This window comes from Cervus elaphus, chromosome 5, assembly GCF_910594005.1.
Source record: "Cervus elaphus chromosome 5, mCerEla1.1, whole genome shotgun sequence".
Classification (NCBI taxonomy): Eukaryota; Metazoa; Chordata; class Mammalia; order Artiodactyla; family Cervidae; genus Cervus; species Cervus elaphus.
Genome location: NC_057819.1, coordinates 62,952,122 through 62,968,281, shown reverse-complemented (window position 1 = coordinate 62,968,281; position 16,160 = coordinate 62,952,122). Strand labels below are relative to the sequence as shown.

Sequence of the window (16,160 nt, the reverse complement as noted above, 5' to 3'; positions counted from 1 at the left end):
TTAACTTAATGCCTGGTCCATAGAAGGTTCCAACAAATGCTGGCTTACTGTTGTAATCATTTAGTATCATTTTTACTCTTGATAAAACGTTTGGTAAAATTAACTGATGGCTGCTAACCCATCGATTTTCTGAGATTTGCCAGGAGATCTTTCTCATTTGCTTAGCTATCTATTCTTTTGTGTATAGACATTTTCCTAAGGAAGTAAGCTGCAGTCTTTTCATCCTGTGAAACCTTCGAAGATTAGAAATTACTGATTAATTATTTCTATTTTTCCAGGTTTACATGAAGAGGATCCACAAAGCCCACCTCCTCTCCCTACTGAAAAACCTATTGGAAACACCTTTAGCACAGTATCTGGAAAGCTTGGTAATGTTGACAGAACTAGAAACTTGGTAAGTAGTCATTATAGGTTGTCCTAAGCTACGCACTAATTTTAAGTACTCAGCTGATGTCTAAATTATTTTACTATTAGTCAGATAAAACCTTTATTACAAACCATTTTCTAAGCTCCATGTACTTATTTAATATTTTTAAAATTCATATAGGATAAAAGACTTAGGCTAATTCATTGTACTTCATCATAAAATAATTTGCCCTATACCAGTATATTGTTCGGAGAAGGCAATGGCACCCCACTCCAGTACTCTTGCCTGGAAAATCCCATGGATGGAGGAGCCTGGTAGGCTACAGTCCATGGGGTCCGAAGAGTCGGACATGGCTGAGCGACTTCACTTTCACTTTTTACTTTTATGCATTGGAGAAGGAAATGGCAACCCACTCCAGTGTTCTTGCCTAGAGAATCCCAGGGATGGGGTCTCACAGAGTCGGACATGAGTGAAGTGACTTAGCAGCAGTATATTGTCTTTTAAAAATTTTTTTTATTTTTTACATTTTTGGTTGCACTGAGTCTTTGTTGCGATGCATGGGTTTCTCCTTGCAGTGGCTTCTCTTGTTTGTAGAGCCTGAACTCTAGAGTGCACAGGCCGAGTAGCTCCATAGCATGTGGGATCTTCCAGGACCAGGGAAGGAACCTGTGTCCTCTGCATTGGCAGGCAAACTCAGATCACCCTGAGAGTCCCAGCATTATCTTTTAAATAGCACTGATGATGAGGAAGTTATTAAAAATCTCTAAGAACTTTTAATTTTTGTGAAAACAGATTTAGTTCATTGATCAGATTATATGTGAAATACTGAATGAATCACATAATTTTAAGATAATCATGAGGATTTGTTCATCTGAAATTTAGGCGAAAATTATTTTTTAAATTTAAAATTAGTGCTTTAGCATGTGCTTGTTAACAGATGGTGGTCAAAAGTTTTAAATATATACACATTTTTTAAAAAATTCCAACTTCAATACCACTTTTCCATAGTTTTCGAAATTCCTAGGTTATCTTTACAGTTTGTTTCAAAAGAAACCAATTCTTAAAGTCTTAGAGCCAAATTTTCAGTTCAAATTTTGTAATAGTTTTACATTGTGAATTAACTATGCTTATTATACATGCAAACTGATCTAATCATCTAGTGAAGAGAAATTTCTTTGATGGATCCATTAAATTGAATTAGCCAATATCAAGTTAATGAGATTTTCCTGTGGGCTGAATTAAAATTTAGTGATCACTTGCATTTCAAAGTACTTGGTAATAAATTTTTATTAAAACTGGGCCAAGGAAACCCAAAAGAGGATGATAGAGATCGTGCCATAGAGTTGTTGATGGGGGAAATCCCGTATTTCCATGGAGAAAAAGTTGCTTGAGAAGGTTACTAGCCTCTACTGTGAAGGGCTGTAGAATGGAGTGAGAGGATGACGAGTAGACATACTTTGAGTGGTGGGCTTTGTCAACCATAAAGCTGTATTAAAATATTAAGTATTATTCCATTTGGTGTTAAGCAATCCACAAAGCAACTCCAACATAGAAAAAAAAAGAAGAAAGAAAAGGAAGTTAGAATAAACTGAACCATCTGGAGAGGGAACTTTATTCCTAACTGTTTCTACCTCGCATGAACAGCATGACAGAAATCTCATCCTGCAGTGTTTACAGAGGTGGGGGAGAGCTCAGAGCCCCCTGAGCTGTGCTGTAATGAATTCATACCTAACAGACACACTGGGTCTGAGGGAAGAAGAGACAAGAAAGAGATCACAGGTTAAATGATTTGGCTGAAGTCACACACATAGATTTCCAGCGCCAGAAATCTATGACTGAGAAATTCCTGTTGTTTTAAGAATTACAATAACTGAGTGGATTTTCGACCAGAGGCCAGAAAGTCTTCAGGTGTGGGGAAAGATCTCTGGAAAGAATGTTTCACCAGTGTGATGACCCATGCAGAGAGGGTCTTTGACAGGTAAGTCTTCTGATGAGGCACAGAACAAAGACCCTCTACTGCTTCTCCTGCCTTAAGAGCCAGGGAATTTTCCGTCTCATGACAAGATGGCTGTCCCTGCAAAATCTCAGTCCTCACTTAAACGATAAAGGACTCCAGGGTGAGAAACATCAGTAGGCAAATGGTGCCATTCTGTCAGTGGGAGCAGACTGTTCTGTGAAAATCCAGGGCTTCTGCCAGCCAGCGCAGGGAGAGAGTTGGGGGACGTGGCCCAGAAGGTGGAAGGCATCTCAGCTGCAGCCCAGGAGCTCTCTGATGAGTTCAGGACCTGAGAAGTGGTATCAGTGCCTGGAGAAAGAAGAGAAGGCACATCTGCAGAGGCTGCTCAGTGATTCTAGCGAACAGGAATGTGGTTTTGGAAGAGATGTCTGTCTTTTGAAAATACAGCAAGAAAGGGGGGAGGGGGCTGGAATTATTTTTAAATTGAACATAACGAACCATCCCAAGGAAGATGAACAAAAAGATGGCATCTGCAGGGCAGTACAAACAGAAAAACCAACTTCACCCAGAACTAAAATGCTTACCCAAACATCAAAAGTCATAGTTCAGGGATGTCAGAGCTAGAGAAAAACTGCAAAAGGCAACTACAAGCTCCATGCATGTGTGGAATATTGAAAAACAGGAAATCCCTAATCAATAATCTTCCAAAGACTGTCAGCAGAAGCTGTGTGCAAACCTGAACTTGACCAGACCCTGAGACCATGGCTCCTGCAAGAACCAAGCCCCTCCTCTCAGTATGTGAAGTCTGTCCAGTGCAGCAATGCCTTTTCGAATGTGCCTAACAGTCCTGGAAGATTCGAGTATACTGCCTTTTTTTCTGATTTATTTTTGCTCATAATTCAAAATTGAGAAATTAAAAAGGTATTTAAGATCTCCCATAAAGATATATAAACCACCCAGAGAAAACTGCAGCTAATATTTGGTAGAAGATTAGGATTGTGTGGTATGTCTTTATTAAAGTACATCATCCATGTCAAATTTATACATCTTTTTCTAATCTGCCCTTAGTCATTAAGTAATTTTGAAGAAAAAGTATATGAGTTCCTACCTATCTGCTGAGTGTTTTTCTCTTTGTTTCAATTTTAAAGGTGGCCAAAGAAGTAAATGAGTTTTTCAGGTATCATAGCAGGATTTGTTGGGAGGCATATAGGCAGCAGTGTATTTATAAGGCATGGATGATGGTCTGTAATATTGCAGGGTTTATGAGCTGGTGACTTGCCTCACTACATTAACTGAACTCATTAGTGAAACCAAGTTTTAAGGGCAAGCTTAATTTGTTTTTAAAAATGGGATTATAAAACATTGAAACATATTCAGATGATCGCAGTTATTAGCAATTAATCATTTGGTATTTAAGGAAAAGTTGTAAATATTCAGTGTGAATTACAAACCACAGAAGTGAGTTTTAACTCATTTGTAAGATAAGAAGGGGGAAAAGAGACCAAATTAGCCCAAAGATTATCAATCTGTAGCTATATCACCTTTACAAAAAAAAAAGGAATGTCATTTTAAAGACCTAGTATTCCCCTCCCCTCTGGTGGTCTTGGAAAAATATTATTTCCTGGATGTCAGTGGTCAGGGCTTAGAAAGTAAGAAAGTTGAAAAAAAGAGACTCAATTAGAATTAGAAGAATTTAGTAAGGACTTTTCCCTTAAAATAAAGCATAGAAGTCTTGGCATTAAGAGCCTCTAACTTCTCATTCAACAGATGATCTGAAAAAATTTTCCATGTTTTATATTCATTACCCAATCCCTGGGCAATAACATGTTCAGAAGACTTATTTAATTATCACAGTTTGAACCCCTTCTCCTAGAGAAGTCTTCCTGTTGATCTCCACACTTTCAATTTCTCTCATCTACTTTCAGACCAAAGATTCCAACTCTCCCTCTCTTGTTTTTCACACCACCTCCCTTTGCTCTTTCCTCCAAAAATCTTCTCAGCACATCCAAACCCTTTGCTCTAGATGTATATAGTTCAGTTCAGTTCAGTTGCTCAGTTGTGTCCAACTCTTTGTGACCCTATGGACTGCAGCACACCAGGCTTCACTGTCCATCACCAACTCCTGGTGATGCCATCCAACCATCTCATCCTCTGTCATCCCTGTCTCCTCCTGCCTTCAATCTTTCCCAGCATCAGGGTCATTTCAAACGAGTCAGTTCTTTGCCTGAGGTGGCCAAAGTATTGGAGTTTCAGCTTCAGCATCAGTCCTTCCAATGAATATTCAGAACTGATTTCCTTTAGGATGGACTGGTTGGATCTCCTTGCAGTCCAAGGGACTCTCAAGAGTCTCCTCCAACACCACAATTCAAAAGCATCAGTTCTTCAGCACTCAGCTTTCTTTATAGTCCAACTCTCCCATCCATACATGACTACTGGAAAAACCATAGCCTTGACTAGACAGACCTTTGTTGACAAAGTAATGTCTCTGCTTTTTAATATGCTGTCTAGGTTGGCCATAACTTTTCTTCCAAAGAGCAAGCGTCTTTTAATTTCATGGCTGCAGTCACAATTTGCAGTGATATTAGAGCCCCCAAAAATAAAGTCTGTCACTGTTTCCGGAACATCTATTTGCAATGAAGTGATGGGACCAGATGCCATGATCTTAGTTTTCTGAATGTTGAGCTTTAAACCCAACTTTTTCACTCCTCTTTCACTTTCATCAAGGGGCTCTTTAATTCTTCTTCACTTTCTGCCCATCAGGGTGGTGTCATCTGCATATCTGAAGTTATTGATATTTCTCCCAGCAATCTGGATTCCAGCTTGTGCTTCATCCAGCCCAGTGTTTCTCATGATATACTCTGTACATAAGTTAAATAAGCAGAGTGACAATATGAAGCCTTGACGTACTCCTTTCCCGATTTGGAACCAGTCTGTTGTTCTAACTGTCCAGTTCTAACTGTTGCTTCTTGACCTGCATACAGGTTTCTCAGGAGGCAAGTCAGGTGGTCTGGTATTCCCATCTCTTTCAGAATTTTCCACAGTTTGTTTGTTGATCCACACAGTCAAAGGCTTTGGCATAGTCAGTAAAGCAGAAATAGATGTTTTTCTGGAACTCTTTGGCTCTTTCAATGATCCAATGGATGTTGGCAATGTGATCTCTGGTTCCTCTACCTTTTCTTTTTTTTTTTTTTTTTCCTCTACCTTTTCTAAATCCAGCTTGAACATCTGGAAGTTCACTGTTCACGTACTGTTAAAGCCTGGCTTGGAGAATTTTGAGCATTACTTTGCTAGCATGTGAGATGAGTGCAGTTGTGCAGTAGTTTGAGCATTCTTTGGCATTGCTTTTCTTTGGGATTGGAATGAAAACTGACCTTTTCCAGTCCCGTGGCCACTGCTGGGTTTTCCAATTTTGCTGGCATATTGAATGCAGCACTTTCACAGCATCATCTTTTAGGATTTTAAATAGCTCAACTGGAATTCCATCACCTCCACTAGCTTTGTTCTTTGTGATGCTTACTAAGGCACACTTCACTTCACATTCCAGGATGTCTGGCTCTAGGTGAGTAATCACACCATTGTGGTTATCTGGGTTGTGAAGATCTTTTTTGTATAGTTCTTCTGTGTATTCTTGCCACCTCTTCTTAATATCTTCTGCTTCTGTTAGGTCCATACCATTTCTCTTCTTCATTGTGCTCATCTTTGCATGATATATTCCCTTGGTATCTCTAATTTTCTTGAGGAGGTCTCTAGTCTTTCCCATTTTGTTGTTTTCATCTATTTCTTTGCACTGATCACTGAGGAAGGCTTTCTTACCTCTCCTTGTTGTTCTTTGGAACTCTGCATTCAAATGGGAATGTCTTTCCTTTTCGCCTTTGCCTTTCACTTTTCTTCTTTTCTCAGCTATTTGTAAGGCCTCCTCAGACAGCCGTTTTGCCTTTTGCACATCTTTTTCTTGGGGATGGCCTTGATCCCTGTCTCCTGTACAATGTCACGAACCTCCGTCCATAGTTCATCAGGCACCCTGTCTATCAGATCTAGTCCCTTGAATCTATTTTCCACTTCCACTGTATAATCATAAGGGATTTGACTTAGGTCATACCTGAATGGTCTAGTGGTTTTCCCTACTTTCTTCAATATAAGTCTGAATTTGGCAATAAGGAGTTTATGATCTGAGCTCAGTCAGCTCCTGGTCTTTTTTGCTGACTATATAGAGCTTCTCCATCTTTGGCTGCAAAGAATATAATCAATCTGATCTTGGTATTGACCATCTGGTGGTGTCTATGTGTAGAGTCTTCTCCTGTGTTGTTGGAAGGAGGGTATTTGTTGTGACCAGCGCATTCTCTTGGCAAAATTCTATTAGCCTTTGCCCTGCTTTGTTCTGTACTCTAAGGCCAAATTTGCCTGTTACTCCAGGTATCTGTTGACTTTCTACTTTGCATTCCAGTCCCCTATAATGAAAAGGACATCATTTTTGGGTGTTAGTTCTATAAGGTCTTATAAGTCTTCATAGAACCATTCAACTTCAGCTTCTTTAGCATTATTGTTTGGGGGCATAGACTTGGATTACTGTGATATTGAATGGTTTGCCTTGGAAACGAACAGAGATCATTGTGTCATTTTTGAGATTGTGTCCAAGTACTGCATTTTGGACTCTTCTGTTGAACATGATGGCTGCTCTGTTTCTTCCAAGGGATTCTTGTGGTATAAGCTCTCTGCTTTCTCAAGCCTTCTCTGTTCTTCTCACATGCTCTCCTTTCAGGCCACTCCTTAAGTTTCTGTTATGTTCCCACTTCCTTCCAGTTCAAAACCCACCACACAATGTGGAAACCAGCCAGTATGAGAGATTTGGCTGTTCTAGGTAAAACACACTAATCAGCCACCTCACTTACTGTATGTTTAAACTTAGGAGCACTGCATTATCTTAAGTATTGTCATGGGATAAATAAATGCCATATTTTTAAAAAATTCCCTACAGTGCCTGCTTAAATTGGCACTCTGTAACCTATCGTGAGTTAAGCATCATCCTTAATCCCTTAGAACATGCTGGGTGTGCAGTCACCGGTGCCGTTGGGTGGGCCATGGCCCACAGCAGCAGAGCCCCAGCCTCTGCCTCTCTGTTCTCAGTCGCACTGTGACATGGACAGTGAGGACCGAGATGAGAAAACTCTTCTAATCTCCTTTCTGTAACTCAGCTACTTTTCCACTTTTCTAGCCAAAAATTTGTCCATAATTCCTCTTGACAAGCCTTGTTTCAGATTAACCTTAGCTAAAAACCATTCTCTGATTCTTTCAGGAATCTGACATTGCTGGTCAATCAGGAGGATCTGTGCGAGGACCCCCAAGGTTGCCACCCAGGTAGGTAAGCGTGGGAAAACCTCTAAAAAGTCAGTTAAAGAAAATCTAATGACTCCGAGACCAGACTTTGTTTTCTGTGTTGTTGGCCTTCTATCTTTTTTTAGAAATAACTCACAAATTTACCCAGGCCACTAGCCCATAGTCTGTTTCTAACAGCAGGTTGTAGGAATCTCTGTTTCTTGTTTAACACAATCTAAAAACTCACAGAGCACACACACGAATCTCTATTGTTGTTGTTCAGTTGCTAAGTTGTGTCTGACTCTTTGTGACCCCATGGACTGCAGCATGCCAGGCCCCCCGTCCTTCACCATCTCCTGGAGTTTGCTCAAACTCCACTGTTTATAAAATTTCATTATTTCATTATTATTATTATTATTATTATCAAACTCCATTGTTTATAAAAGTCCATTGGTTGGTTCAGAACTTAGCTTTCTTTGTTTTAATCTAAATTAGAGTTTTAATAATGATTCCTAGAACATGAACATTAGAGTTTGTTTTTCCCTTCCTGATCATCTAGAAGACCCCATCACATCTACATGATATCTTATTATAAGCTTTTCATCTCAGGCTTTGGTAGAAAGTGCTTAGTTTTCTGAAACAGTCATGGTGTGTTTAAGAGCAAATGGGGCCTTAGAGAGCTCATGATAGTAAATACTTGTTTGTCTTGAACTAATGAATCTCTAGTGCAAGATAAGAGGAAGCTGGAACATCATGGCATTTCTTCTAATAATATAATGTTTAATGCAGCAGTCATTTGCTGAAAAATAGCATACCCAGCATGTTTCAGTAAATGGTGTTACATTAGCAGAAAGCCCTGTGTGTGTGTGTCTGTAAGAAAGGACAAAGCAGAACCTACCATCGATCAAACCCTGACTCACAGCTGCCACCTTGAATTTCAGGCCTGTAAATGGAAAAGTCGTACCAGCTCGACAGCCTCCTCCCAAGGGGGCCCCTGAGAGACCACCTCCCCCTAAACTTCCAGCAACCAGAACATCAAATAAAAAGCTGCCTTTTAATCGGTCTTCTTCTGACATGGATCTTCAGAAAAAACCAAGTAACTTGGCACCTGGACTCTCAAAAGCCAAGAGTCAAGTCTTTAAAAATCAAGATCCAGTACTGCCCCCGCGTCCCAAACCAGGACACCCTCTCTACAGAAAGTACATGGTAAATGTAGCTTTTAAAAATGTTTCTGGTCCAGAGGTTTGTCCTAAAGCATATATAAGACCCCTGTTCTTAGAAAAAGTTGGTGAGACAAATGTGTAATTGCCCCTTGATGCTAGAGTGTTTTAGACAAGTAGGCTGTGATAAAACCTAAGTCGTTAAAGCACAGTTTCATTATTAGAAACATAGGAACAGGAAGCAGGGCAGCAGGGATTGCAATCTGCTGTCTGGCTTGACCAAACAGAAATTCTGAAGAACCTGACCCAGTAGGTTATACTGATGGGAGTACCTGACAGATATTATATTCACATCTCAGTATAGTTTATGTCTTATATCTTCCTTGCCCACAGAGTAAAATTTGAAGTGAAGTGGAAAGAAAGTTTTTATTAAAATGGTTTTTCCCTCATTTTCTACTTTTTTAAACCTGATTATCATGGTCCATTTAATAGTTACCAGTTAGAAGTTTTCATCAATAATAAAGATAGTTGAGATATTAAATTTGTTCTCTTTGAATGTTTTTCTTATCCTGTGACCTTAAGCCTTTGTCTTTGGAGTTGATGTGTTCTCTCTACTTTGGTCAGGTTAACCTGATGAAATCTAGAGCAAATTAAAATGATAAGGAGCTGGAGTGTTGGCACTTTTTAAACAATTATACAACAGTAGCTCTTAACAAGAACAGCATTTATTCATTTCATATTGTTCTACAGTTCCATCATTGAGCTGAAAATTGTTTTCATTTTAAACCATTTAGGATTTTTTTCCCTCTTCTTAAGGGAATGATATAGACAGATAAGAAGGAGGTATGATATTCATATATATTCATATTCATTTAAACTGATAAAATTTTAATTTGAATAGCTTACTTAAAAATAATAAAAGCAGCAGCTGATGTGTTGAGTACTCATGAGTCAGGCATTGTTTGAAGCACTTTATGTATATTAAACAACTATTTGTTCCTCACATCAACCCTGTGAAGTGGATACTATTTTTATTTCTGTTAGGCAGATGAAGAAAATAATACTCAGAGAGATTAAATAGCCTGTCCAGGATCACAAAGCCAGTAATGGTGGAGCCAAGATTGGAATACAGATTGACTAGGTCTAAGCCCATGCTCTTTACCATTAAGCCATACTAGGAAATAGTGTTACAGGACTTCCCTGGTGTCTAGTGTAGGAGTACATGCTTCCACTGCAAGGGGCGCGGTTTCAATCCCTGGTCTGGGAACTAAGCTCTCACAAAGCCCAGCCTGTGCAGCCAAAAAAAGGAGAAAGAAAATCATGTTACTAATTGTAAAGTCTCTAATTATATTGCCTGTTCCATGTTAAGAGCCTCATTGGGGGTATCAGATTTTGCTTATAGGTCTTAGCCTAGCTATATAATGTCAATAAAGCATTTGAATAACTTAAAAGTGAAGTGAAAGTGAAAGTCTCTCAGTCGTGTCCAACTCTTTGCGGCCCAATGGACTATACAGTCCATGGGATTCTCCAGGCCAGAAAAGTAAAGAAATTAATAAATCAAGATGATGATAGATTATAGTAGTATGTCTCTTTACAAAATAACTCCTTAAACCCCTCATCTTTCCTGTGGGTGCCCCACCATTATCTTGCCCCCCAGGGTCACTCTGGCACCCTGACGCCCTGACAGACCGCTGGAAGCCACCCCATCCGCCCCGCCTCCTAGGCCCGCACCCTTGTGCTGTGTCTTTGCTCCCGAGGGCAGCCTCCCTTTCTTGTTATACGTGAGCTTGTGTGATCACATCTCCTGGCTACACCTTTTGTACTCTACAGCCCTCTGACCTGTGTTTATCAGCCAGAATTTACCAAGGCAGGGGGCAGAGTCCTCTGGCCAGAGGAGGCTACAGACGTAAGAGCCATTCTAAGATCAGACAAGGCTGAGTGACCAGGAATGACTGAGGTCAGGCAGCGGCACCAGAGAGACTGCAGGGAAAGAGATTGAAGGCAGGTAGAAGCAGCCTGTCCAGCCCCACACAGGACACACCAGTCCCCCGTCAGCCCCCCTGAACTGCAGGCTGTGAGGTCAGTGCTGGGCATTCGCCCTTATGACGCTCTGGGAACCTGGTGGAGTGGACCTTCCCGGTTGTGACTGTGAAAGGGGGACCTTAGGCCGCCTTCAGCCCCCGAGTCCTATGGGCTCAGCCCCAGGCCCCCAAGGACTCTGTGTATCCTGAGAGGCAGCAGCCCCGCCAACTAGATCCTGAGCTTGAGGAAGCTGGGTGAAGAGTTTACCTGCTGGAAGTTATGCTGCAGGCACATGTGCCAAATCCCCACATGATCAGCCTCTTGGGACACAGTTATTTGATTATGAATAATCCTTTATATTGGTTTATGTTCAAGATGTCTGTGCCTCATGGAATTGCCAATGAAGATGTCATCCCACAAAACCCTGGAGAACTTTCTTGTAAGGTAAAGTAGAGCTCCTTCTTTACTGACAAATTTTTTTAAAAATTTGCTGGTCTCTGTTACTGTTTTACACATTATTAAATGCTTTAGGCTCCAAAGATTAAAATGTGGAAAAGTAATAATGTTTTATTAAATAATAATTGCTTCAGAGAGTGGTATTGTACCTTACAGCGTGGGGACGTCCTGGTGATACTGAAGCAGGCAGAAGGTAATTACTTGGAGTGCCGGAAGGGAGATGATGCCGGCAGAGTTCACCTGTCTCAGATGAAGATCATCACGCCACTTGACGAACATCTTAGCAGCAGACCAAACGTGAGGAATTAATACTGTACCATCCTCATATCACACATGGCAGCACATTTCATAGAACTATTAATTATAGCTATCCTCAGGTTTTTATTAGCACGTTTATTTTAACCAGAGTAAAAATTACAGTAGCGTTTTATTCCATTTTAAGAATAAATTACTTCTAAGAGACTTGCCACTGCCATACTAATCACTTTGATACAGAGTGACTACCGTGTGGTCTGCCTTCCTCGTATCACGCTGACTCGCAGCATCCAGGACACTCAGTCATTAATTTTCAGCTGTAAGACCTATTTACTTTTGAAATAATGTAAATACATTTACCAAAGTATTAGAGATTGGTTTTCTAGCAGAATGGATAATTATTTTAAGGAGGGCCCTATAAAGGCTGACATTAAAAAGCTTCCCTGTAAGATTTAAGATGAGTATAGTCCTTGTTTCTCTGATCATAGCTCATAAAATAATGAAATGAAATGTTACAACACTCTGAAGTCACTATTTAGGCCTAACAAATCTGTGGAGCCTAGGAGAATACAATGATTATTGAAGGTCATTTGTTGAGCAAGAAAAATGCCATTGAACAATTTACAGAGGCATATTCTTTAAAGAGCTGCTTAGGGTATCCAGTTAAAATTTTCACTGTCTGTTAGGTAATGTAGCAAACATGAAAAATGAGACCTATCAGTCATTTAAGCCAAGTTAAAGTGTTTGGTTTGTCATTCATCCTAGTTTTCATAATCTCATGCAGTTCTTCTTGGAAGGCAGTCTATCATTTGAGGTTTGCTAAGAAACTAAAGATTCGAATTTCGGAGAGCAGAGAAGATATGTGTTATGCTGGCTACAGCTGGAATGTTGACATTTCTGACTTCAGTCCACATGGGGAAAGTTCTTCTGTCGCTCATTTCTCTGCTTTGAGGCAGCATTACCCATCTGTCACCACTGTGCTTCCTCTCTTTTGAAACATTGATGGGTAGCCATGGGGATTGTACTGTCAGAAAGCTTTCCTTTCTGAAAAGGAAAATAGAAGTTGAAAGAAAGAAATAGAAAAATAGAAGCTGAAAAAATTACAAGCTGTTCTTTTATAAACATTCATGGCTTTGTCACCTGGAACATTACTTTACTCATGCTTGCAGAAAGGTGACCACCAATGACCCACAGCTGCTGAAACCTAAGTGGGGCCTCTCTCAGGCTCTGGGTCATGGCTAACATTACCCTTTTCAGAAAAGTAAAACCTACCTGAAAGCCTAGTGTGAAGGTAAATATCTCTAAAACTGTGTTACACTCTCCCCTGCCTTAGTCAACAGAAGACATTGCACGTTATGAGGTAAGGCTGGGCTGTCCGAGCAGGGAGGCAAGGGATCTGCACCTCGCGTGGTTCTCACACAGCTGCGGGTCTCAGTTGCCCTCAGTTGCCACTGGAGGCAGTGATCTGACCTCTCTGAACCTCATTTTTTAAATGTGTGAAATAGATATGAGAATCCTCAGAGTTGATTATAGAATTGATTTATCATTATGATTTCATTTATATGAAAGTTCAGAATAGGTAAATCCGGAAGGTAGATTAGTGGTTGCCCAGGGCTGGGGGAAGGGTGAGGGGGAGTGATGGCCAATGGGTGGGAGGCTTCTGGAGGGATGATAAATACGTCCTAAAGTTAGATTGTGGTGGTGGTCGCACAATTCTGTGAATATGCTAAAATTAGGTACACTTTAAATGCTTAAATTTTATGGCATGTGCCTTATATCTCAAAGATCCTTAAAAAATTAAATGAGCTAATTAATTTAGGTAATTTAGCATCTGTAAGGTGCTTAGTATCGTGAATAGTGCATAGTGGGCAAACAGTGTATATTAACTATTCTCATTACTCATTAGTATTAGCTATTATAGTCATACTAGAAAGAACTTTGAAATATGTTAGATTTCCCTCCCAGATATCCACTCTAATCGTGTGTTCCTGCCCCTGAGTTGTTCCGACCCCTGTGGCCAGCCCCATTCACCTTTCCTCTCACCCTTCACCTGCCAGGCCAAGGTGATGAGCAGCATCAAAGGGACAGCCGTGCACAGAAGGCAGGGAAGCGAGAGCGGGAGGCACAGGCTGCCGACTGTCCCACTTCTACCCTCTTTGGCTGGTGTGTGGGCCTTGGTCCATCTGCAGGTCCATGTTTATGTTTGGTGTGGGGTAGGCCTCTGACTTCACTTTTTCCAGATGTAAAGTCATCTAGCCTAACACCATTTATTGGAGCAGTCATCCCTTTGTCTACAGATGTAAATCAGAAAAAAATGAAAACCACACATATGCTAAATTGGGTAAATAGTAATTTTTAAAGCCCCTCCAGGCTTAACATATCTCATAGTTCCTTTCTGCAATCCCTGAAATTCCCATTATGCCCATTTATTTAAGGAAAAGCACTAAGCAGCCTCTAAGACAATGTTGGTGTTGCTTTGGTAAACTAATACACCAGGCTGCCTTAGCCCTTCCTGTATTAAGTTCAGCTGATGTGAGAGAAGGCAGCGTGCCTCCGCAGCTGCCTTACAGTTGATTCAGTACAGTTGATTCAGAAAAGAGTTGCACAAAGGAGCTGCAGGGCGGATGTGGAGAGGGGTGGACCACGACCCCTGATGTCTGACCAGCTGAACATCATGGTCAGGAAAGGGGCAGTCCCTGATGGGCAGGAGCCATTAAAGGAAGGAAGAGACAAGAAAGGCACAAAAAATCACTTTCATTTAAAAATCAAAGAAAGTAAGTTATAATTCCAAATAATATCCATCAGTCAGATGATGATGACGATGATGATGTGGATAACAACTGCCTGTCATTAAGAAACGGTCACTCTTCAAATCTGGCTTCTCCTCTGGCCAGTCTAAGCACTGGTTAGATGGGTGGAAAATATTGAATTCTCTTTGCTAATTTACTTAGAATTACTATTGAATAAACCATTCAGATTAAATAGAAAATCCAGGCCAGGCATGAGAGGTAGCATTGGCTTTCAAATTACAGAAGGCATTCAGTTAAGTGGTAATAAATGAAGTGGATTTTACTTTTTGTGAATTATACTTTTGTAAAAGTCGTTAGCTCTTTTCATTACAAAAGGCAAGAGTGTAAATTGCAGAACTTCCTTCTTTTTCCATCTTAATGAAGAGAATACTTTTAAGGTCTTGTTCTTAAGGTTTAGTTCTGATCACAGTTTATGGAAAAAGCGATCCTTGAAAGGTAAAGAGGTAAAAATGACTACTTCAGTGTAGAATAGATACTGCTTTAAAAAACCAAAAACAACCAACAAAAACTTAAGTTTAATTTCCTTTTGTTTACTCTCTCAGTTTAAGAAAAGTGCTGGGGGGGTATCATAATTGAGAGTTATTTCTCTTCTCCTCCGGCAGGGACTCACACCTTTTCCACTTGGTCATGCTTCCCTTGTTTGGCTCAGCTGTGTGGTTTGCATCTTGTACTCATAATATAATTGTGTCAAGAGGACCTCAATGAGGAAAAAAAAAAACAAAGGTCTCCGAGTGAATAATAAATCCAGCATGCATCATGCACACGCCATTCACGGCTCTGTTTGCTCCCTCAGGATCCAAGCTGCCCTCAGAAGCCTGTTGACACTGGTGCCCCCCACGCTGTCGTCCTTCATGATTTCCCAGCAGGTAAGGACAGAGATGATAAAGCGGTAGAACCTTAGGATCCAGGATCAGGCATCCTCCCCAGGTTAACCTCTCAAGGACATCTGTCTTCACTTTCCGTACCGATGGAGCCCTAGACTGAACAGGTCATCTTATCCATCACCCCACCTTCAGGAAGAGTTGACTGCACCCAGCCATGCCAGAAAGCTTACCTGCACACTCTTGCTTTTGATACTCCCTGTGAGAGAGAGAGGAGGAGACAGTGTTTCACTTACACATGAACAAATAGCAAACTGCCTACCAGTTGGAAACTTTTTAACTCTTTCCCAACATAATGAAATTAATTCAGATTTACTAAAAGTGAAGTTCTTTTCTGCTAAGGGTTGTAAAACCAACACACATAGCTCAGCTATTACTTATGAAATGAAAATATACATTTTTGTCATCAATTTTTAAATACCTTTTATATCCAAGGCTTCAAATAAAATAAATTCCAGATTTATTTATACCTTTTTTTTTGTCCACTTGGTAGACTGATTTTTATTTCAGTGTAAGTAAATTTATATGCTAAAGAGCTGTAGGACTCCCTTAGTATTTTGAGATTGAAATGATTTTTAAGCATGGTTGAGAATATGAATATTATACCGTGTCTATAAAATGGTTTCATTGTTAAAATATGTATTCAGCAGACGTTTATATCGGCACAGGAAGAATCATTGGCAAGCACAATGTTTTGTGTGTGTGTGTTTTTCAAGCATTCCCTATCAGTTAGTGCCTGGTAAATAATATCTTATTTGACCTTAAAAGGGGAAATTCATAATAGCAATATCCAGGAAAAAAAATATTTTTAAAGTCAATTCAATTAGTATAATCTGTTCTCAGAATCAGTAGAACATACTGCCTTGGTGGACAGAACTGAATGCTACGTTGTGCTCTGCTTTAATCAGCTCTGCAACCAGGGTAATTGATCACACATCA

At 40.2% G+C, this 16,160-nt stretch overlaps 1 protein-coding gene across 8 annotated transcripts in view; it reads left to right on the top strand.

Moving 5' to 3' along the window:
• Nucleotides 1-16,160, top strand: part of SH3D19 (SH3 domain containing 19) — a 196,659-nt gene that overhangs the window by 166,140 nt on the left and 14,359 nt on the right. For all 8 annotated transcript variants that reach the window (XM_043902595.1, XM_043902594.1, XM_043902592.1 and 5 more), the window contains 6 exons: nucleotides 279-394; nucleotides 7,618-7,679; nucleotides 8,579-8,843; nucleotides 11,195-11,263; nucleotides 11,432-11,572; nucleotides 15,134-15,206. In XM_043902595.1, the coding sequence (XP_043758530.1) occupies nucleotides 279-394; nucleotides 7,618-7,679; nucleotides 8,579-8,843; nucleotides 11,195-11,263; nucleotides 11,432-11,572; nucleotides 15,134-15,206 (726 nt within the window). The remainder of the gene's footprint in view (nucleotides 1-278; nucleotides 395-7,617; nucleotides 7,680-8,578; nucleotides 8,844-11,194; nucleotides 11,264-11,431; nucleotides 11,573-15,133; nucleotides 15,207-16,160) is intronic.